This window comes from Triturus cristatus, chromosome 4_2 (genome assembly GCF_964204655.1).
Source record: "Triturus cristatus chromosome 4_2, aTriCri1.1, whole genome shotgun sequence".
Classification (NCBI taxonomy): Eukaryota; Metazoa; Chordata; class Amphibia; order Caudata; family Salamandridae; genus Triturus; species Triturus cristatus.
This window is the reverse complement of record NC_140586.1, coordinates 768,342,026-768,367,487: the sequence shown is the minus strand read 5'-3', so window position 1 is coordinate 768,367,487 and position 25,462 is coordinate 768,342,026. Positions and strand designations below refer to the sequence as shown.

The following is a 25,462-nucleotide window of genomic DNA, read 5'->3' as shown; positions in this document are numbered from 1 at the left end:
TACAAATACACACAACATGATGGCGTAATTTCCCATACAAACATTGCACGTTAGCACCAAGCAAACTTTCCCCAAGCAGCCACAAGATGGTGGGTGAGATGAAAGGACATTACTACACAGCGGGAGTGCAGGAAATTCCTGGGGATTGAACAAGAATCACAAACACGAGGAAGGAAATCTACAGTGAATCAGACGTGGGTGCTGGTTTCAAAAACTTAGTGACGTTTTTTCATTGCATAGTTTGGTGTCTACTTGTTGTGGATTGGTTCTTCCTTGTAAACTGTATGAGGTGTTTGGACTAGTACAAATACATGCATAGTGACCACACCGTCATCCGCTTCAGTCAACACGCATACACAGACGTCACCCAATGATTACACTGACACTTTATTTGTGGGTGAAGAACTGCTGCAGGTTTATTTCATACAACATAGTATGATAATAAAATTGGGTTATCTTACGGGCGATCCAGGGCAGGCAGCCCCTTGCTGCTCCGCCCGCCTGGTGAGCCAGCACACACGGTGGGTCGATGCCCGGCAGTGTGGCACATAATTATTTACAGATCATCCACTGGGTCACGTGATCTGTCTCCTACTCCCGCCCCTTCCGACAGGGGCGGAGCGTGTTGTGGCACACCCCCGGTTGGTCAGGCCCCCCAACCGCCCGAAGGACTAACGGGGCGCCGTCGCGGTCTTCCCAGAACCCCCTTCGGCTCCTGGACCTTGGCTCGGGCACCCTTACTGTGCCGGACAGGGGTACCCTTACTGTACCGCCTGTCGCAGAGGTACCCTTACTGTACCCGTCTGCATCCAGATCGCCCTGTAACTCCGCCTGCAACGCAAAAGAAAACATTAAAACATTCCAATAACGCGCTGTGCCTGACACGTGGGGTAAGTGGAAAGGGTGGGATAACGCGTGTCCAGGCTGGAGCGGCGCGCAGGGAACAGAGGAGGAAGTGGGCAAGAGGGCCTCCTAAGTAGAGGGGGCAAGCCTCGCCCCCCGCCCCCAACGGCCCGCCTCCAGCTCCACCTATTGGGGGGTCATAACCTTTGTGGGCGTAGCCTCGCGCGCGAGGCAGCAGGGGGGAAGGCTCCGACGGGCGGCCACTAGAGTGCTGCCCTGCTGATGTCCCACTGCTTGGGACGCGGGCAGCGGCATAGTGACCACACCATCATCCGCTTCAGTCAACACGCATACACAGACGTCACCCAATGATTACACTGACACTTTATTTGTGGGTGAAGAACTGCTGCAGGTTTATTTCATACAACATAGTATGATAATAAAATTGGGTTATCTTACGGGCGATCCAGGGCATGCAGCCCCTTGCTGCTCCGCCCGCCTGGTGAGCCAGCACACACGGTGGGTCGATGCCCAGCAGTGTGGCACATAATTATTTACAGATCATCCACTGGGTCACGTGATCTGTCTCCTACTCCCGCCCCTTCCGACAGGGGCGGAGCGTGTTGTGGCACACCCCCGGTTGGTCAGGCCCCCCAACCGCCCGAAGGACTAACGGGGCGCCGTCGCGGTCTTCCCAGAACCCCCTTCGGCTCCTGGACCTTGGCTCGGGCACCCTTACTGTGCCGGACAGGGGTACCCTTACTGTACCGCCTGTCGCAGAGGTACCCTTACTGTACCCGTCTGCATCCAGATCGCCCTGTAACTCCGCCACAGCTCTGGGGAGGCTACCGTCGCTGCCAGAGACGTTTACGGCAATACAACAGCAATGGTTTCAGCGCCAGGATACCCTCGCGGGTGAAACTGCGCTTTACAAATACACACAACATGATGGCGTAATTTCCCATACAAACATTGCACGTTAGCACCAAGCAAACTTTCCCCAAGCAGCCACAAGATGGTGGGTGAGATGAAAGGACATCACTACACAGCGGGAGTGCAGGAAATTCCTGGGGATTGAACAAGAATCACAAACACGAGGAAGGAAATCTACAGTGAATCAGACGTGGGTGCTGGTTTCAAGCACTTAGTGACGTTTTTTCATTGCATAGTTTGGTGTCTACTTGTTGTGGATTGGTTCTTCCTTGTAAACTGCATGAGGTGTTTGGACTAGTACAAATCCATTCAATCCTGTCTTTAGTAGAATAAATCCACTCCTAATATGCATTTCGCTCTGATTAGAATTTACCAGAATCGCCTACGTGTGTTCTCTAAATGCCCAGGTTCCAGGAGAGCCTTGAAGCATTGTATTAGAAGGTATCTAACCAATTGAAAAGCTTGGTACTTTCTGGGACGGTGAAGGCCTGTGTAGCTTCCAGGCTCGGTGTTGGCATCTCGTCTTTTGAGTGCCCATACAGTACTTACTGACTAGTAGAATCAGGGCATTTAAGAGGGCTGACGAGAGAGCTGTGCTTCACTCGAGTTCTGGAATGGGGACTTACTCAGAACGCCTTCTATCCTGCATGTTTAGAGACACAGAACTCCTGTTCATTAGCAGCAACTGTGGGCAGACCTTGACTGCTAGCAGGAACTGAAAAATTAGAACTGTCTGTCTCTAAGGGACGGAGACATTGCAAATGTTTTTTTCTCGCCTAATTCTGATGAAAGTCAAACAAAGGTCACATTGGTCATTTGTGTGAAAAATTGTACGCGAGGGCATACCTTGGCAGGCAGACAACTAGAGCCAAATTTCGGGGGGTGGGGCTGAAAAAGATTTCGGGGGGGGGGGAGGGGCTAAGTCTTCCAGCCATAGGCAGGGTGGCTGTAAGAAGGGGCGAAAACGCAACAAAAGCCTCATTAACGAGTAAATGGTCTTTTAAAGACCTGTGAAGTACTCGGGTCCGGCTGCAATTAGAAGGACGCCAGCCCGTGAGGCTGTCTCAGCCGGGCTGACATACATGACGGGGGGATTGAAGCCCGGTGAGCCCAATGGGTGTTGCGCCCCTGTACCTTGGATACAAATGTCACGTTAGACACCAGTGAGAGACTGGTTCCAATAGGAAACATCTTCGGACCTTGTCACATTTCAGTTTTGCAGTTTCTGAAAGGCATTTTACGACAGAAACAGTCCCCAGTAAGTGAAAATTATAAACACAACAATAAAAAAGTTCAACAAACTACATGAAACCCATGTTTTCCCATTTCCGTGGTTAGGTTAGTGTAAAAACACATAGCGGCATATTATCAAGCACGGAGAAAACTGCCGCTAAAGCGGCGATAATGGGCTTGATAATATGCACTTGAGAATTTCAATAGAAGCTCATATTGTCACCAAAACATGGGCTTCTATGGGAATTCTCAAGGGCATATTATCAAACCCATTATCGCCGCTTTATTGGCAGTTTTCTGCCGCTAAAGTGGCGATAATTTTAACTCTGTTTCTTGATAATATGCCCCATAATTTCTCCAGACCTAGTTGGCATACCGACTTTCAACAGCAGGTGGTGCTGGAGCTCCCTAAAGTTGGCAGCACATCTGAAAGAAAACGACATCTATGTAGGGACATCTATAGATGGAAATAAGCCTGTCCACTCCGTGCATTTCACTCTGCTTCACAGATTGCTCTGCCTCAAGGATATCAGGTTAGCCTCCAATCATGTAAGGATTACATGTGGCATTTCCATCTGTAAATTGCTGATTGAAACCAGAATGGAAATAGCTTTATGCAGCAGGTGGGTGGTAAAAGATTGCAGGTCTCTTAAGTACTTGCAGTCAAGGCTTTGACAACAAATAAAGAAATGCACATGGTATTCCGTGCACAGTAGGTGCCCCTCCCCAAAAAAACATAGATTCTGTAATGTGTTTTTTGAGCAATCAACATTGGCTAATCACTGTCAGCCAAGTGATGGAGTGGGTCAGGTGACGTGTTTTACAGACTCACTCTACTGATTCCCATCAGAGCACTGAGCGGTGGGTGCCACGCGATACCCTAGGAATGTTGTTTAGGCCAACGCATGCTATGAGCACACTGTCACAGCAAATTGGCCTTAGTGAGGTCTAATTGAAGTCATCACAGGTTGTCAGAAATAACTGCTGCAACCGAATGCTAAGACAACACTGTATTTATACTGTGCCAGACAGTATTAAAGAAACCTAACTAGACATGTCAGCAACCCGTTGCCGTCACCCCAGGAAACAAAACACCCAGTGCGCGCATAGCGTACACCTCCTTGCATGCTCCACGAGACTGAAGGCTAGTGAGAGAAATACAGATCTCTAAGGCACATGCATCAACCTTTTTTGTGAGCGCAGACGGTGCGATTCGCAAAAATCGTCCGTTTGCGCCCGCAAAAAGGGCCTCTGAGATGCATGAAACTGAAAGGCTAAGGCTCTTGCAACTAAAAAAATTGCAATTTATTGCGATTTCTCAAATTGCGATTGCATTTAAGGAATCACAATCCTTAAATGCAATGTATGATGAAATAGCAAATAGCGATTTTGCTAGTAGGGGGCGCAAATTACCATCAATTTGAACTTGATGGATTGCAGTCGGAAAACACCGACCGCCACGGTAATGACAGGTGGTCTTTATCCGACCGCCTGTCGGACCTCCCTGTGGTCCTTTTCTGCCGGTCGTTCTGTGGCAGTCAACCCGCAGCAAAACTGCAGGCGCAATGGATTTGGGAGCCCATAGCGGGCCCCCCTTGGACCAGGGACATAGACCCTGGGGGGCACCTATGGTGCCACCCTACTTATCCCTACACCATATGGTAGGCACCGCATGGTGCCTGCCACGTAGTGCAGGGATATGTGTGGGTGTCTGTTTTGTCTGGGGGTGGGTGCTGCAGAGCATAGCACTCGCCACAATACAAAACATGGGCAATGCCACCGCCTCGCTGGCGGTCGCATCCAAATCTGCCCTGTGGGACTGCCGCCTCGTAGGCGGGCGGTCCCAAATATGATTGGATCCTTCCGCCATCCTAATGACCCCCTAAGTGTGGCTGAACAGAGTTCCGATGGGATGAAAGATGGCGTCAGCTGTGCCATACAAAGAAGAAAGGAGTATGGCATGTGTTGATGCGCTGTAGTGTAATTCATCCGAAAAGTAGGTTCATTGCCCCTATATTAAGGAAAACGCTTGTGCAGACTTTACCTGAGGAAAACTATGGATATTAATTACATCGACATTTAATGAAATTTGCAAATGTTTTTATAAGAAATGAACTGTAATTTCTTTTTACAGAATGTTGTCATAATGAAAAATATATGCGTTGTTTAAGAATCAATTCGTTCTGTATATATGTTTATTAATGATAAAAGTATAAGTCTAAATGATATGTAATACACAAAAATACATCATTCCTAAAACCCCGCTGCTCGCAAGTGGAAATAAACGGAACATAGTGATTTTAGAGAAATTATGCAGAAATAATATGCAGTCATTAAGTTAGTGTGTTAGCCTCCAGAGTAATTGAATTACTTGATAAAAATTCAACTTCCGTGGCTGAAAGTTCCAACCAAATAAATTAGTTTCTGACCAGATCGTCAGAGTTAAAAAGAAAAAAATACTTAAAATAAACCACCACTCTGAATTTTCGAATTATTTTATAAGCATATGATTAATTCATTATATTTGTTCAATCAGCCTAATGTTTAAATAATCTGCGAGACACGTCTTGTATTTGACCTCTATTCGTATCCTGTCTTTTTTTTCTAAAATAGCAAATACACTATAAAATGAATGTATACATCGCAATGGTAAAAAAAGCTGAGAAGAACATTTTATGACTCAGAAATCCACCGTTCGGATTAAGGCTCCTTGAGTTGTGTTTTTTTGCCTGTAAACATATTGTATTTCAAAAATTGTTTGTAGAGAGACTACGACGGATTTGATGAAACGTAGCTTTCAGCTGATTTTATAGACAATTACAGTTCTGAGTTAAATGACTGTCTTGGAACTTTGTTTAAATGTATTGTATACATAGAACGAGCAGTCTGAAAAACATTGAAAGAGATACAGCTTCAACTAGTGTGCCTAATGCTAGCAGTTCATTCTATATAAACTGAGCCTTTGCATTCACCCTGAAAGAAACTAATAATAGACTATTTTATACAGTACATTTAATCTAAACAGAAACCATATGTGTCCAAAATTCGCAATATAATGGGAATATAGCAACATGAGCAGTCATTTATTTCCATGAAAGCTCCTCAAATACTTTCAGCAGGGTTTAGACTCAATTAACTTCCCCATGCAAATCCGTGTGACTGTTCACCGTGTGATGGTCGAAGCGCCTTTTTTTCCAATATGGAGAGAGGTTGTGTGAGTAATATTGCTGTTTCCGGATCTACCTTCTGTGGAATGGAATAAGGGAGGAATGCAGGAGAAATACCCTACACACTGTAATTAAATTAATAGTAATCACATGAAGCTAGTTGCAATGGCTGCCAGGCTATGGCAGTGCCCTTCAGAGGAACTTCCCCAGCAGGGGAGCTTGAGTCTAGCACCTGCCAGGAGGACCCAGCAGACAGTGCTGCAAACTCACTTCCCTGCTACAGAGGCAGCGTTGAAGTGCACCGTGAGGGGCTGGGCAATGTATAAACCTCAATGCGGTTAACACTAAGGTAGATACATTGCCCTGTCCTTCACAGTGCTCACAAAACAACTGCTCTTTTTCCCCAACCAAACCATAGCTGGCTGTAGGCGGTGGAACAACCATCTATAAATAATACAGGCCCAGACAGTGGGGTCCCTGGAACCACAATAGGCTCAGGGAGGGGGCTCAGGCCCCTTTCTCCTTTCTTATGTTAATCAGCCCTGGGAGGTGGAGTCCCCGGGGTCTTTTGAGCTTGGGGAGGGGGACCACATATGCCCCTCCTGCATCAAACAAAGTAGTTGGCCCTGGGGAATGGGGTACCTGGGGCCTTTTAACGCTCGGAGAGGGGGGACATGCTCCTTTTAATTAAAATATGATGCCAGGGATGTGGTCCCCGGGGTCCATTTGGACTTTGCGAGGGCCAACCGTCCCCTCCCCTATATTTAAAAGATGATATAAGGGTATGGGGTCTCAGGGCCCACTCCAGCTTGGGAAGGGGGAGCTATGCACTCCCACTCCCCTCCTCTAATAAAAGATTATTTGGCCCTGGGGGATGGTGTCCCATGTGGCCTGTTAAGGCTTGGTGAGGGGGGGAGCCATGCGCCCTCCCCCATAATTAAAGTTTCTCATCAATTATGTCATCTGAGAGGTTACCAGTGATGTCATAAATGATGTCATCAAATATGTCATGAGTGATGTAATATGTAAGGTCATTAGTAGTGCATGGAGGGGGCACATGTTATAGATAGCTCTGAATTTCCGTGTTTATTTTCTTAGCTCACTGTCATTTTTTCCTAATTATAACGTCACTTTCACCTTTGTATTTTTCAGTAAATACATATATATACTAATTCTCTCTCTCTCTCTCTCTCTCTTTCTCTGTCTCCCTCTCTCTCTCTCTCTACATATATATATACTTTCAACCACAATTAAGACGCTCTCTCAGGGGATCCGTTCTTTGGGCTAGAATTTATTCCAGTTACGCGTTTCTCGGAACACAGTCCCCTTGCTTACACTGTGTTCCCCAAAACACGTTACAAGAATAAAATCTAGCCCGAAGAACGGATCCCTTGAGTGAGCATCTTAAATTGTGGTTGAAAGTATTTTTTTTTATGTGTCACAAAAACACTAAATGCATGTTCAGTGTAGGTGTGCATAATTCCTGTAATTTGCTTTCCATAATCATGTGAAATTTCAGCACAATTGTGCAAACCTTTGTGTATCTTTCATTTAGGCTATATTTTAGCACAAAATTCATCCTCATGTGAATTTTCTCAATGAGGACACATAAGGCGTTAATAGTGCAAAAAAGGCAAAAGCAACACCAACAATAGTTGAATGGATTCTGTTGCCCCGTGCATTTCCTGTAAAGTTTTATTTCAAATTGCACATTTGCAGTACCTCTTTACAGTGAATGGCACATACATGCGTGAAGTAGCTTAATGGTGGAGTTTTTATGAATTTTGCAGAACAAGCATAACGTGAAAATCACAAACTTACACCATTACACCAGCATAATTTAAATTTCGCCCAGGCCTAATACTAAGTGCATGGTAAATTAAAAAAGCATCAGAAACAAAACTCGCTACCCCCATGTAAATTCCTTCCTCCATGACAAAACAGCAAAGTATGACATTTCACTGGGTGCTCTCCAGTCTTAAAAACAAAACCCCTTTTTGCATAACATATGTATAATTCTCACCCATATTTAAACATTGACCACCCTAATGTGCCTTTTAATTCAACACAAAGGCAGAATGTCTGCCTCTTCCTGCTGGCTATATCCTTCTATATTCTTGAATGTTTCCATATTTAAATTGAAAAATACATTATTTTCCTCCCTATGTTGATAATTTACAGAATAATATTCATCACAATATATCTTAGAAGAATACTGAAAGTATCCTAAGAATTTTGCGCCTGTAAAACACATTTAGTCTCAGTTTTTGTGCTATATATTTCATTTATTTTCTCTAGGATGTTGAATAGTCTTATGAACTATAGCTTCAGATATACTATTCTGTACAACATAGGCAGTGATGGAATATGGCACTACTACTGAAGCAGCAGAAGAGGAAGAGGATGAGCTGCTCCCTGCATTCTTCAATCTGACATTGGAGCAGCTGTTGTACTGCAATTCACCATTTCACAGTTTACAAAGTGTTGCATGATTGTTGCCTGCAAATGACATCTTCTAATCGGATCAGTCTCCTGCTGACATCTCACATGACTTTTTGTCTTGCAGGGAAAAGCTGCTTGCGATACTGGTGTTATGTAGTTTTCATAATACATATAATTTCAAGATTATTCTTTGTATTTAATGAATAAAAAATTATCGAAAGGATATTGTTAGAACCACTTTCAGGGGCCCATGAGGCAAGCAAGAGCTACTGGGGCCCAACCATGGGAGGTTGAGGCTTTTTACTCCTGACGTCCAGGGGCCCGGTTTACCCAATACTTTCTTTTATAACAAAAGGAGTATTTATATATGACCATAAAGTGAAATAGGGCATACACTAACAGTACACACACCCCCGGAGGTCAGGGCTCTAGTATTTAATAAGTCCCACGTTCCTCTCACTAGCAATAGTTATGATTTCCCATTCACTATAGGTGACATTCATGAGCCACTACAAATCTGGCAGTTCCACAACACAGGCCATGGGAGTGATTAGAGTTTCACTTCTGGATATCAGCCACAGTGACATGTGTAATAAATGGTTACGCCAGGGACTTGGCCCTATTCGTAATGATTTCCTTTTTAGCACCTTCTCCTTCCTGAGATGAACCCAGGCCCCTTTCCAGTGACCTCTCTCTGAAGTGTGCAGGAGAGCCTGGCTCTACTTCCTCCAGTATGTGTCCCACACAGCTCACATTAATTTAGTAATTCACAATCTGTCTTGGGGCATGCCTCTACCTCCTAATGCTCCTCCAGTAATGCCCCAACTCTCCTAAAATGGAAGCCAGAATCATCTGTGTGTTCACCGATCACAGGCACACAAACACCCAGCACATGCATATAATACATACACACTGCACAGCACTACATAGTAACTTGATGAGGGCCAAAGGTGAGTTAAGCACACAGCAGCAGAACTTTATATGAGTTATCCTGTGGGTCTCACTCCAGTCACACAGCTCGGGCCTGTTCACTCCTATTTATCACTACACGTTTGCTGCCACCACCGTGCTAGTGCTGCTTAACTCTTGGTAAAGGCAGTAGCCTTTCACCATTATGAGAGTAGCACTTTGTGCACCCCTCTGGGTCCAACAATACAGCAACCCATGAAACAGGCCTATGTCATGGTGCAGATGCATGATCTGTGTTCGCCCATGACAACAAAGACCAACATCAGGGATCCAGACATCATTGCAGCTGGGGCACTAAGGGCATGGGTGCATGCACCTCGCCATGCTAGGGACTTTCCTGCCCCAGCAGTTGTATAGGATGGAAACGTTTTCATAAGCACCCTACATCAACCTGCAGCATCTTTAGAAATTTAATTTCTCAAAACCTGACCAATCAATGCTGCCCTTGGTACGTAAATGAAAAGAATATTTTGTTTTGAATGAATTGTGGGTTGTTTATCATGGTCTGGTTTTCATGACACACCTTATATATCATTAATACCTAATCTCTGTGATTTAATCAAAGTCATGTTAAGTTCTGTTAAAACCATTACAGGAGCTTGTAGCATAAGACATAAATGTGGTAGGTAACCCACCTGTCTTCAATCCGGACCCACAGATCATTGAACTGCCTTTGGCGATGGTGCTTGTGGTCCTTTTTGTGCCATTTCTTTTGCCGTCCAAACTCTTCAAGCTGACTTATGCTATCTGGGAGCAGGAGATGTGGTGGAAGGATATCGTCATCATATTCAAAGGGTGCCGATGAAGAGGAAGGTGATTCATCTGAATACTTCACTGTGGCAGAGTTGTCTTCGGGTGGTGGATCCACGTCTGTCTTTGATCTGAGAAAAATAGCATTCGCTTCTTAGAGATCTAATTATATAAGAATGTCCCAACAACCCTTCTCAACAGCTTCCGCTAAGATACATTTTTGTAGTCTACTGGCCTGAAACATGTTGTCATCCAATTGACACAACATGTTTTACTCAATGCCAGAGTAATAAAACTTGCTGGAGTGGTTGGAAGATGCCAATCAAGGGAGGACTAATCGCACTAAAAACTTGGTGGCAGGTCGCTGCTAGGTTAGGGCTGCTTCACTGTAAGGGCTCACATGCCTCGTTACTTGCACCTCTAAATGAAATTAGAACATTGGAATGTGGAGCACTCCATTGTAGACAATGGAGTGCTCCATGCTTCTACGGGCCGGTAAAGGCCCGCAGATCAACATTCCATTGTTTTACAAAAGCCTCTCCAAGCTCGAGGGGATTTAAATCCCCTCTACCTTCGAGAAGCCTTTGTTTAATTTGTTAGAACATTCTGCCCTCTAGTGGCAGAATGTTCTAATAGCCTTATAGCCCTTGTAGCAGGGCTATACCGCTATTAAAGTCCCGCTGCTTTAGTTAAAGACCCTCGCCTTCGGCTCGGGCCTTTAACGCTGCAGCGGGCCTTTAATAGCCGGTATAGTTCGCTACGGTGGGCTATAAGGCTATATTAGAACATTGGAATGTTGGTAGCTCCATTGAAAACAATGGAGTGCTCCGGGCTTATAATGGCTGGTATAAGCCCGGAGCTCCAATATTCCAATGTTTCTTTGTTCACAGCCCTGGCTGTGAACAGAGGCTTCAGGGAGCCCGAGGGGATTTCAATCAATTATTTGTTAGAACATTGCCCTCTAGTGGCAGAATGTTCTAATAGCCTTATAGCCCTTCGTAGCAGGGCTATACCGGCAATTAAAGTTCCGCTGCTTTGTTAAAGTCCCTCGCCTTCGGCTCGGGCCATTAACGCTGCAGCGGGCCTTTAATATCCGGTATAGCCCGCTACGGCGGGCTATAAGGTTATAGTAAATGCAAAAATATGTGTCAAAGGACTGTTGATCTATACATATTCCATGGTGAAGAGCGACCTTTCCCATTACCTTGTAAACAAGCTTTAGCCCCTCACAGACACTTCTGCACATCTCATGTTCACAATGTGCAAGATTGCAAAAAAGGTATGCCTACTGGGCAGTAGATATAAAATAATAACAATGGTTCCCTAAGATTCACAGGGTATTGGTCTGAAATATGTACTATGCAATTTCATTCCAAATATCAACATATAGAGAGAAAAATCTCACCAGCATAGCAACATAATTTTTGTTTTGAACAAAAAGGGTGTATTTCTGTTGTCTGTTCGGCATGACTTGTTGCTTACAAATGATAAATAAATTCTCTCAGTTCATGAGCAACAAAAGAGGCTCACTTTTCAGTTTTTCAGTGTCAGCATATTGGAAACGGGGCACTTAGCGTAATAAAATTAAAATTACTACAAACGTTTATCTTAGTTTTGAATTAGATCTTTGAATATTCTAAATATATTAGTATTGTTTTAATAAAAAATCCCACGTTAAGTCCAAAGGTTATATTTACATATCATGTAATATTATGATCACATAATACAACAGAAATGTATAAAATATATTTAAATGAATTAAATTATTCTAAACAAATTCAAGTATCTTAAAAGAAATTTGATTTTAATTATAAATATATACCTGAGAAATTCACTGAAAAAAATCGTAAAGGGATGTCATAGGGTCAAAGTTAGATGAACATTTAGACATACTGATTCCCCCATAGAAAAGATAGGAGAAGAAGAGGGGAAGATTTCCACTTAAAGGTTTGTGAATTGCATTTTGTAGTAAGAATGTAGTTCTGCTGTAGTGCTAGTTTACCAAATACAAAAAAGTGTGGGCATATAGTAGGCAAAGCAAGGCATCAAATAACCACAGGAGCCAAACATCAGTCCACCAGAAAATACAGATACAGCACTGTTTCCATCTCTGCACACTACAGAATTAATTAGTAATAAAGACCTGTCTTAATTGAATATGCATCCATGAAATAGTGTCACACAGCTAAAAGTAGGGAAGTAAGAAAATTGGAAAATACACAATGGGCAATCAAATAAAAAAAACAATTGGCGAATTCACTGGTGACCTTATATAGTTCTACATATTTGATTAGATCAGGTTTCAGACTTCATATATTCAACTGCTGACATTTCTAGTAATAGGGGGAAACAATGGAAGAGGGAAAGGCCAAAAATATAATGATCCAAGTAGGAGCATGCAATCTATGAAGTGGCCATTGAAATTCTCACCAACTGTGAGAGTGGAAATACGATATAGAATGAAAATCTTAGTTTTTATGGTTGGAGTGTTCCTAAAAAGAATTTGATGGTCGTCTGTGTCAGTGAACAATGTAATAAGAAGATTTAGAAAGTAAACTGAGCGAGCGAAATTAGTGAAAGGCTGACATGATTTCAATACCACTTTTTGAAGGATGTACGATGTTACAACGCAAGTTTTTACAACGCGTACCGTTACAACGACTGCGATGTTACCACGTCATGCCTTTACAACGCAAGTCTTTACATCGACTTGCACTAGATGGCGTGCTAACATTAGAAAAACGTAATAACTCCCACTTAACAGTAGGGAAGGTGTTGGGATAGTAAACCATACTATTTGTAATGTTAGCACGCCATCTAGCGCAAGTCGATGTAAAGACTTGCGTTGTAATGGCATGGCGTGGTAACATCGCAGTCGTTGTAATGATTGCAATGTAACTGCATCGCAGTGTACTAACCGCGATGTAAAGGATGTTCCCCCTTTTTGAAGGGTAGTGGACAGAAAAAGTTTGCGGTTCTGCCATAAAATATATATTTTTTAAGTTAGCTGCAATCGTTGAATTGTGAAGTAAATTACAACACTATAAGAAATCAACATTGGATAGTATTTAAAGGCAAATGTATGTTGGTGTACTCTCTGAGTAAATTGTTTTCTAAATTTCCACTTTGCCCAGTAAACAATATGTCGTCAGAATATATTGATAGCAGCAAGTTTTGCTGAGTAGCAAGTACTGCCCCTTTGCATGTCTCCCATGCAATTGACAGTTTCATTATGTACAGTAACATTTATGGGCAGAATCACATGACCACAAGGAGGTGATGTTTTCTCCACATGCACAGTAGGTGTGGCTCACTAGGTAGAGGCGGCAGACCCGTAAGCAGAGAATCGGCCATGGACCAGGGTTCAATTCCTGACGCGGCAGGGTCGTGGACCAGGGTCAAAATGGACTTGATAATTCTCGCCTCGGTACCTACTCTAACCAGGAACACACTCGGCAACTCTGGGCATTAAGCTTGCCTCATCTCTACAACGGCCCCCCACAGACGCCGGGGATGCCTGGTTTCACCTTGGAGATACCCAGAAAGGGACCATCTCACAGGGATAGCCAGGACGGGTTCCCCAGCGGTCCACAGCGCCGGGACGCCCCCGTTGGTGGGCAGCTGTGCGCTTTACAAGCTTACAACAACAACAAGAGGCCAGCCAAATATCTATATGAAAATTGACATCAATTTATAGGTTCAAATTATTATATAAGAGATTTTTCCAATATGAACACTTCAATAGTTACTCACATGCCCAGTAATTAAAGATTCCTCATGCCCATTAACATTAATCGACCAATAACAGATAGAGCCAGTGTCCATGTGAGAAGTAACACATGGAAGAGGGAAGAGGTGTGGCGCCGCGGACAGGGCGACTGACTCTGGAATCTGGGGATCACTGTTTGATCGCCGGTGGCAGATTAGCCCAGCACCTTGTGACTCTGGGCAATAGCTTGCTTAATCTTCCTCACGGTCCCCAGCGCTTAGAGACCCTACGGGTGATTGTTCGCGCTTTACAAATGTGGATATTATTATTATTATACATACTAACTGATTGGTCTGGGCTCCACATGCTCAGTAACAACTATTGCCTGGTTGGCCTCTCCTCCAGAGCCTAGAGTCAGGGTCACGTCAGTCAGCCTCAAACTAGGTCCTAGCTGATCTGTTAGCAGACAGGGGCTCTTTTTATGAGATGGTCTATGAATACCAACGTAATTGGTGACTCCTGATAATTACGAGTTTTGCATTTATTTCATATGCTGTATATAAGTCCATCCTCTGTTAAATTGTGATAGGTTAAGCTGACTCTATAACAGTCTGCACCATGATGAGATGAATAATAGAGGAAGATTACTATGAGATGAAACCTACAATGTGAACTGCAGGCCAGCCTGTGTTTTCATAGCAAGCATAAAAAGTCAATTTATTGCCACTTTATTCGTTTTGGCAGCGAAAATGGCACCGAGGCACAATGCAGTATACGTTTGCGGTCTATTTGCATAGTGTAACTGAGGCAAGTTATCAAAGAAATGAACCATGTTGAAAAGCCATAAAACTCGTACCTTTCCAGTGCACTCTTGTATACCCTGCACGCGGCGAGAACTTTCTTGGCAGCTGGAACTTACAAGCTCACATGAGCCAAGGTGTAAAGCCATTTGCATTTGTTTGTCGTCATTACTCACACTTTTCTTTCAACTAAGCCAACTTGTTTCCTGAAAAGGGCTTTTATGAGCCACACAAGAGATATCTTTTTTTTTTAAAAACACATTATCCACTAGGTCCCATTGAGTGCTTTTTACATGAACCATATGTTGTAGCAAAATAAATAGCTCGGCCTGGTTCAATTCTGATAACTGATTTTATTCCATGCACATATAAAACAGAAATCCTTAACTTTTCTGGAGACCGTGTTCAGGAAATTGCATTTTCAGAGAATTTCCATAATTAAAATCTGAAAGGTTGCTGCCAAACGAGATGAGGACATCACCTGCTGGAATGTATTTAGCAGCGTTTCAACGCTCTCTTAAGCTCATGTCGAATTGATTAAATTGCAGACAGAATTAGCTATGATAGCGAACATGGAAAGGAGAAGCAGCTGTGACAATATATACATACTAAATATAGCACCTGAAACAAGGCAGGTCGTCATTTTTGAACGTGCAGGACTGCAGCAGTAGTTCATTACCTGGGATTACTTTTCCTCTAATGTGGCCTAAGTCACTCATGAAAAATAAATAAAGTCATACAGGCTAGACCAGAGGCGTCAGCACGAGACATTACCATTGACACGTCCTTATATCCTGACCATGTCTGAATTAATCCTAGAAGCAGCAGATGAGTTCCCAGGAAGGGTCGCCAGGGGTGGTTGAAATGACCCCTGGCTTGTACCTTGCACTGTTTTTTCGATCCATTTCCTGGGAGGAGGCAAAATCAGTGCCAAGAACCGAAGGTAAACTGTCTCGATGAGCACTGTTCACTTTACGCAGTTTCTGTAACGTCCTTCCCAGCCTGGGAACATCTCTTTAATCATCTGTGTGTAACTGCGAACCCAACATTCTAAACCTGCATTCACTTCACTAAGCTCTAACATACAGTTCTATACAGTACATCAGGAGCCAAAAGTGTTCTGTCATTGCTAATTTGCACAACATTACAATTTGTTTTTTACAAATATATATACAATTATAGCTCTTTGATAAGTCTTTGTGGTGCTCTAATCAGACATCCTGATTGTGTCGTCGGAAACTGGGGACAGGCAGTGGAAGTGTCTGTGATCTGTGTTGGTGCTGTAGGAGCAACAGCAGTCAGGGAATTTTCAATTGTCCTTTCAGACCCAGTCTCTACATTGACATCAGTGCCTGACAAGTGATGAGCCACATGCCGGATATGCGAGGAATTTGGGGTAATGGACTTCTCAGGATGGTGGGCAGTCACCACGTGTCCTTTGCTGGTCACAACATAAAATGGCTCAGCATCGAAGGGAGCATCAGATTTTCGTCTTCTAGACTTACGGACAAGCACTCGATTTCCTCATGGGAAAGTAACGGATTTTGCATGTCGGCTCTTGTCTGTATAGACCTTAATTTTTCGTTTATGATCCAAGTCTTTTATACAGGTTTCTTCACCAGTACTTGATCTTATGTTGTTCTATTGAGGTCACCTGGTAGTCATGGTTCTCCCGAACAACAATGTGGAAAGTGCAATCACCAGTCGTTGAGCGAGGTGTTGAAAGGCAAACATAGAAGAGTAGAAATCGAGAGAGTTTTAAGGTCAAGCTTTTCCATTAAGATGACTGAGAACGTCTCTGAATTCTCTACTGTTGAAAGGTGGGCCATTGTCAGATTTTAAGATTGCAGGATCAGTCCATGTCGCGAAGATGCCATCCAATCTCTCGATGATACTTTCTTGAGTGATAGATGAGAATTCTTCTATCAATGGAAAATAGGAGTATTCATCAACAATCACCATCAGTTGATGTCCATTGTCAAGAAGACCGAAGAAGTCAACGACAAGTCTTTCCCATATATGTTTTGGCAACTGATATGTTTAAGGTGTGCTGAGTGGTTTTGGGTGAAAGGCGTTACAGAGATGAAAGGCCTTCAATTCTCTTTCAACCCTCTCAATGATATGAGGAAACCAGACACGAACTCGGACTGCCTATTTCCTTGCAACGCTTCCACAATGTCCTCCATGGGCTTCTTCAATTATCTGTTGTTGCAGACTCTCCGGAATAACAATTCTTGAATCTCTCAGGATAATGCCTTCTTGAGTAACAAACAGTTCATCTTTGACATTTTAAAACTTTTGATACTCACTGTCACTGATAAGAAGCTGGGTGTGTGGTTCCACGACTGATGCACAATAATGTCTTTTAGTTTAAACATGTCACTATCTTGACTTGTGACAGTGACAATCTGTTCCAGCAAAATGGCAGCTGGTGTGTTTGATTTCACAACGAAAGTTAGGAAGGCTTCAGCCATCTTGGAAGGGATACCATGGCACTGGAGAGGCACTCATGAGAAGTAGTCAGCAGAGTTTTGATCTTCCCTGGATGGTGCACAATTGTGTAGTTGTATTCTTGTAATCGTAGACCCCTATGTTCAATGCGAGGAGGCACCTTTGCCTTTGGATTGCCAAAGATGGTCAACAATGCTTGATGATCTGTCACAAGTGTGAAAGGTTTTCCATATAAAAATATGTGGTTATGTCCACAAGCCCACACAACTGCTAAACATTCTTTCTCAGGTTGTGAATAAGCACGTTCAGCTTGGGACAAACCTTTGCTTGCATATGCCACAATACGTCTTTGGCGGAAGTTTACTTTCTCCGAGTTTGACGAGAGCGAACAAACGAACACAGCGATCAAATCACGTCGGAGCAGACAATACTTTAAAGACGCAACATAGGAAGAGATTTTCCCTTCGGAAGCTCCACGATCTAAGATTAATCCCACTTCGTCATTTCTGCACATCATAGACATCAAGAGGTCTTGTGGATGACTTATTGAGCACCAATCACAGCTCCCAGGTCCTGATGAGAGCCCCGGTTGTAGAAGGGGCTTGAAACGCGTCGACCCTAGACCTTTAGCCTAAAGGACTCCAAGAATTACTTGAAAAAAATATTATATTGTTTTCTACGGAGTTTTACACTGCTCTATGGCCCTATTCAAATTTATGTCTTTGAAGTGATTATTGAATCTGTCAGTTGAGAGTATGTTTGTTTCTGGACTGTCCAGTTTGGTATGGGAGTGAATGTAGATATGAATGTTTTGAAATGAATGTAGTATGTAAATAAGTTTGTCTATATATGTACAGTTATCAATTTGTGTTATTTGTTCAAATTAAGTCGTGTAAATACACCATGAGTACATGGTAAATTTAAAGAAAAATATCCAAAATTGATTGATTAAATCGACTGAATAAGTGGTCTTTGTTCATTTTGTTTCCTTTCAAAATGTTCCCACATAAAAAAAGTGGAGTGAAAGCTTAATATCAGTACTGGTATTCTTGTTGTTACTTATGATATGAGGCGTGGCCTTACTGATTGAAGCCTAAACCCTGTTTATGTTCAAACAATACGTCTTTGAGCATTGGGTGTCCACAGTGCAAGGATGATGCCTAATTCGACGGGGCTAGCATCAACAACAACCTCGGTATGAACCTTTGGATAAAAGTATGCCATTTCAATAGCGCTCCCAATAAGTTGTTTGATTTTCTTGAAACTTTGCTCCCATTCATGTGACCAATGAAATGAAACATTATTTGTTGTCAAGACTCTCAACAGAGCACTGGCATGGACAAAGTCTTGTTTAGATCTAGAACAGTATCTGGCCATGTCAAGGAATGAACATAACATGGAAACATCTTGTGGTAGACTGGCAGTTGATAGCGCCACCACTTTAGCTGGATCGGCTGTCATACCCCAATCAGAAAAGGTACTGCCAAAGAATTTTAGCTTTAACTTATGGAATTTGCATTTTTCAGCATTCAACGTGTGTGAGAGCTTTATCATGCTCTTTCTGAGTAGCTCTGAAAAACAATATGTCATCATTATAATTGAAAGCGTTCATGACAGGCTGTATGATATGTCGAATGACATCTTGAAAAAACTCTGCAGCTGATGGCACACTGAAAGTCTTTTATAATGGAACAGACCAATTTGTGTAGAAAAGTTTGCAATGTACCTGCAGTTCTCCTCGAGTTCTAACTGATGATATCCTTTATCCAAATCAAGGCAAGAGAAGACATTTGTGTTATCATGTCAGCAATGTGCAGACCTGAATGTCATTCTCTTTCATTTGCCTTGTTCATAAAAACACTCTCTGGCATTTGAAACGGACCATCATAGACGATAAATGGAAACGCATTGATGCATTGCTTGCTCCCAGTAAGAGCAGGGAATTTTGGAGGTATTTCAACAACCTCAATGGTGGAAGCTACATACACAACGCGGTACACGCCGAAGAATGGGCAGCCCATGCAACAAGGCTATATGCCGACCAGGATAGCCGCGGCTAGAGCCATTCTTATGGTAGACCTCAGGACTCACATGACTCCTCACCTGAAGTCCTTGCATAGGCTTTCAGTATGCAAGAGGGTACATTTTAAGGCCTTGGTGCTGGCTTATAAGGCCTTCCACAATATCGGAGTCTTATATCTGAGAAATAGGTGCCAGCACTATGTTCCATCTAGAAGTCTGAGGACTTCTAATCTGCTACTCTCGCAGATCCCAAGGTTCTCCCACTCTCGTTTGGGGGGACGGTCTTTTCAGGTGGTGGCCTCTCGGCTCTGGAATAACATGCCTCCAGGCTTGCGTCAGGCCCAGGACCTCCTCAGCTTCAGACGCAGTTTAAAAACCTGGCTGTTTGCACAATAGTTCAGCGGCCTCGGGGCGTCCTGTTCGGTTCTGTCACTGGTTCTCTTTCCTTAGCGCCGGGACACTCTTGGGAGTAGCCGCGCGCTCTATAAGTACCCAGTAACATAGTAACATAGGATAAATCCAGGAAAAAAACTGCGGTAGTTGAAAACTATGGTCCAGAAGGACATGAGAATGAGGCTCACAATCAATTAATTATGGTTGCTTTTATTTCACTGTTCTCTTCACTCAAACAGGTAACTTTCATGTAATAGAAAGAGAAATAAGTACAATTCCCCTGGCATATCATGTCACCACTCTAAATAAAATATATGTTTTCCTAAATAGACAAATATATTAGTTGCTATATTAAACATGTAGTTATAATGGAACTTCAGTGATGGTAATTATTGTGTATCAGGGTTAAGTGCATGTAAAATCATTTGCTGAGACGATTCAAGGTCAAAGGTCATATGACATCACTCTGTACGATGTCAATGAGGTCAAAGTGTGCATGATGTCATTTCCAGTATGTTTTGCATTCTGTTAAATCAACATCTATGATGAGGCTTAAAATGTCCATGATTTAGCAGACAGGAAAGGTACTAAATGACTCCATGTTACAAACTTTCTCAGGACTGTTTCTCTTTTACAAAGAATTGTTTTCAGAAGTATTTGTCCAGTAAGTTTAATTAAAGGGAATCCAGATTACAACATCCACTTGTTTGTTACTCAAAGGTTCTTACCTAGATGTTCAGGACAGGAAAAGTGGTTTCCAATTGACATGGAGTTACACTGCAACCTAAAGACCACTCTTACAGCAGAGTGATGAAACAGGTGACCAGTGCCAAAGGTTTGAGGTAAGGTGGAAGACATTTGCTGTGTGCTCATAAAGAACAGACATAGCTGAAACTGGGCCATGGAGGAGCACTTGATTGACAAGCAGAAGACTGCACCTTAGGACAGATACTACACATGATGATACAGAAAAAGAGTTGAACTCTACGTGATTCATTCTGCTAATCATAGGCTACAGTGAGATCCAACTGTGCTAAAGACAAACCATCCTCCTCTATCTACCACATGATGCAAGGTGAGTTGTCCTCTTGGCCATACAAGAGGCAGGTGCAGTAGTACAAGATGTCAACCTCGCACTCTGTGCAGAAAACGAAGACCTCTATAAATAGTCAATACAGTGCATGAAGCAATCTAACTTTTACTGGCCAGTTCTGCAATAATGCCATGGCTATGCAATCTACGCATAAACAGAAGACCAGTGTTGAAGGTTTATAAAAAGTATAATGCGAACTTAGGGGTCCATAGGATGGAGGGCGGATGTCCTCCGCCGGGCGGGCGGTAGCAAACGCCGGACCGGCGGCGGACATCTGCCCGCCATCGAAGCCCTGAACACCGTGGGTCCGATTAGCATTGCGGTCGTGACCGCAGCGGTGTGACTTTCCGCTCACCACCTTTCCACTGGTTGCAGTCCGCCCGCTTGCCTGGTGTGCGGAGCTGGACCGCTACAATTGTGGCGGATCAGGGCCAAGCACCGCCGGCACGATTATGATGCCGGCGGTAGCCAGCTTTCCGCGGCGGTTGAACTGCCATGGAAAGGCATGCGGAGAATGTCTCCGGGGGTCCATTGCGGACCCCCAATGTGTTGGGGGGTTTAGGGTGGTGCACTGGGGGGTACCCATGGTACCCCCCTACATGTCCCTGTACCAGGTGGCAGGCACTGTGCAGTGCCTGCAACACAGTTCAGGGACATGCAGGACATGCTTGTTTGGACACTGCAGTGGTGCTGCTGGCAGCAACGCCCACCACAATGTTAACCGCCGCTATCCGACCGCCACGGTCGGATTTCCACTGTGGACCATAATAATTGGACCGGCGGTTTTCCTGCGGTCCTGGCGGGCGGTGTTTTGCCGCTACCATGGCAGTCGGAGTGATTTACCGACCGCCATGCTAATAGACCCCTTAGTATTTGAAGCTACAGGAGGTGCTTATGCAGCAGACGTTCTCCACTGTACATGGCACACGCTGTTGATCCCAAGGTATGCAGAGTGGAATCTTTGCTGAAGAATGGCTCTACCCACTAATTAACTACTCAATGCTTCACAGGGAGTCATCAATAATAACCGTACACCCAGCAGCAGAGCCCAACTAAAAGCGCAGGAATTACTTGCTTGAAAGTTAGAACTTGAACTCTGGAACAGGATAGGGTACCATATGCCAGTTACCTGTTTAGACACCTCTTCAAAGGGCTGTGATGTGTTATTGGTATAAGACCACTTTCAACTTGAATAGGCTCCTCTTGATTTGATATAACATCACAGATGATATCAGTGATACCCTCATTGAAGGTTTTAGCACTAGTCAAAACTCATGAAGTCAAGAAAGATTATAAAGTTACTCGGCCCCTGAATTAGCTACTACATTGAGATTTGAAGCCTTCAGTTAACATTTCTTTAAGTCTGCCACATTTCATAATCACAGTTATGATTCAAATTGTTCTTCTGGCCAATATGCATAAAGTTCTTTGGAATATAACTAATTTACCTACTCAGTGGCTCTGATTCACCTAGGTAGGCACTAATCTCTCTGCACTATTTTAGCTTTGCCCGAATGCAAATTTGCTCACTGCTAATTGCACATAATCGACCACTAGGGCGGACTAAATATAGTGTATTACACTTTTGGGTCAAATACACATGTTCTAAACACTTGAGCAGGTATGACCTGCATCATAGCTATTCAATAATCTTATCTACTTTAATAACCAATGTCACGTCATGCTATAATTTACAACTAAATCTCACCCCCTTTATTGTGAATACAGTTTGTTTTATGGTAAAGCACTATGGGGCATATTATCAAGGGCATTAATGGGACTTTTTGCCGCTAAAGTGGCGATATTCTCACCGCCCTATTAACAAGGGGGCGCTAACATGCTTCAGCGCTTGTTAGCAGCCGATTTCATAACGCATGTCATGACAGCGATAAATATCGCTAATGAGATGCAACGTAGGCATTCCCTCCTAAGTCAACATGTAAAATGCTCACAAAACCAACATCGCTGTATCAACAACACTGCCCCTGAACAGCGAAGCGATAACAAAACGCCCGCTAAGCCCCCATTATCGCATGATTCCAACGCCAGAAGAAAACCTAACTTACCATTTATGCCTATGGGAGGTGGATTGTAAGGCTGAGTGCATACTCCCCTATTACCAAGCTTGGCATTAGCGCTGTGAAATCATCGCAGGATTTCACACGCTTATCCTCATTATCGCAGTCTGTCGCAGGATTTCACATCACCTGTCAGCTAAGCGTTGCTAATATGCCACTGACACGGCGATGAAATCCAGCGATAATTTAAATCGCGCTAAGCGTGTTTAGCGATAATTATCGCTTGTCCTTGGTAATATGCCCCTATGATTTCTGCATTACACAGCAGTCGCTGCAGTGAGTCCTACACAGCATTCATAAATACTTACTATTTTAGGGAAGGAATATGTGATTCATGGACTCCTAGTGGCACTGTTGGGTGTGGTAAAGAAATGTTATATATATTAACGTAGAACAATCAGTTCTTTTATTTTATGTATTTACTTGGATGCACTAAGATCATTCTTTCACACACCCCAGCCCATATCCTCCCTTCAAACTGGACAGCTTACAGGCACGGGGGAAGCTAGCAACAACCACAGTGGACAGTCACAAAGCTGACAGTGGGCTGCACAAGAGGTAAATGGTTCGGTGGTTGGGTGGAATCATCTAAATAAAACTCTTGGGTGTTGGCACTTATTTATAAAGGAGGGAGTAAGAAGGAGGGGAAAAGGATGAGACAGGTAGATGGAGAAGGAAATCAGAGAAGAAGTGAGGAGAGAAAGGAAAACCATGGGGCATATTATCAACGGCCAACGATAATTATCGCTTGCCGTGCTTAGCGATAATAATATTATCCAAGACTATCTCTGGAATTTATCGCCCTGGTAGCGCGTTATTAACAACACGTTTCTCAAGGGCGATAAAAATTCCAGATATAGCAAGGTTATCGCCCTTTTGCAGGGAACATCGCTGGTTTTCCAGTGATAGGGATGGCTAAGTCAGGATTTTAGCAGACGTTAGATTTTGGCGAAAACGGACGTTTTCACCAAAATCTAATGTCTGCTAAAATCATGTGGGCTGCCTTGTAAGTATTGCGATGTAAACATCAGCTATATTTGCACGGTAGACCATCCGGGGTACGCCCAGTAACGCCCACTTTGCATCTCATTGGAGATGCAAAGGGAGGCGTTGGGAAAAAGGGTGCTAACATGCGATTATGCATGTTAGCACCCTCTTGTAAATAGGGCGCTGGTTTTATCTCTGCTTTTTTGGCTTTGTAAGCCAAAAAAGCGGAGATAAAGCCCTTGTAAATATACCCCCATATGTGTAGAAAAGAGGGCGGGGTAGGAGATAGATTCAGTTAGAATGAGGTGGGTGAGTACAGCCAGGGGATGCCCTCAGAAACACGACAAGGTCTGGGGGGAATGGGCAGGCTAGTGCTTGAAGGGGGCGTCCGCCATGCCAGGCACTGAGTGAAATCAGGTCATATGTGATCTGCGAATGATGCCTGAAGACGAAGCTTCTGTTCGGGGTAGGGGTGATGGGGAGGTTGGAAATCAGGGGCACAGCACTTCTGTTGGTTTTGTTGTTTTCCTGTTATAATGTAATGCAACACCTAAGAAAAGCGTTATTAAAAAAAGAATGAGGTGGAAGAAGAGCTGGCAATGGTACAATGGAGGGGCAGAATGAAAGAGTACGTAGTTGGAAAAGGGATGGTTAGGAAAAAGAGTAGTGGGAAACAAAGAATGGATGAGCGAGCAGCAGAATGGATAAGTGTGGTAAAAAGGAAATGAGAAAAAAGCCAAAAGTAAAAAATAAAAACGATATAGAATATTTCCACACTCTCCTTGAAGTTGTTATGCACGCTCGCAGCTCTCATTCACTCTTAGATTAGCACAGTATTGGGGCTAGTATGGCAGCATTTACCGGGGCTCCCTTTGGGTCACTGTTTAGCCCTGATCACAGCAAATTTAAAATACAGAATTGGTCTCACTAAAAGAATAACCTGCATTTAGATACTATATACTTATATTATATATATGTACATATGTATAAATATATACAGCGAGAGAGAGAGATTCTCTTTGCTAGTTGCACATGTTGGACTTTCACATGTTCCGCAATGGATTACAAGCAGAATGCCTTTGCCATTATTCTTAGTTTAGAAGGTGGGATAAAAAAATCTTTCACATAATCTTGAAATAGCCTCTCCACTCCAGTTGGCATCTAATGCATGCACTTTACTCCAGCTGAGGTGAGGAGGCCATCTCTGGTGCATAAGAATGCAGCGGCTGGAAGGTGTGACGCGCAGTATCACCTCGTGATGATGCAGACCACACCGCCGGCAGGCAAGTGACTGCAAATGGACTCCAGACAAGAACAGATAAGATGGTCCTCTACATGGCAGCCCTAATGTCAGACCAGGTCAGGTGAGGACGCGGCATGTCTTGGCATCGGGCCGTTGCCTCTGGCTGTGTTTATATGGGCAGGTAGGATGATGGGTGTTTATAAATAATGGGCTCGCTGACCTTCCTTCCAAATTCTTTTTTTTAAAAGTATGGAACCTTAGTGGGGTCACATTTCTTGCAGAATGTTCTTGATCGAAACTCATAAGTATCTAGTTATTATCCGGTTAACTGTGCAAACACACGTGTTCA

General features: G+C 43.5%; 1 protein-coding gene across 1 annotated transcript in view; it reads right to left on the bottom strand.

The window, feature by feature from the left end:
* The window catches only part of LOC146835008 (metalloprotease TIKI2-like), a 606,712-nt gene that overhangs the window by 25,811 nt on the left and 555,439 nt on the right, over window positions 1-25,462 (bottom strand). Inside the window, exon 6 of the mRNA XM_085602674.1 lies at window positions 10,223-10,468. Within this exon, the coding sequence (XP_085458800.1) occupies window positions 10,223-10,468 (246 nt within the window). The remainder of the gene's footprint in view (window positions 1-10,222; window positions 10,469-25,462) is intronic.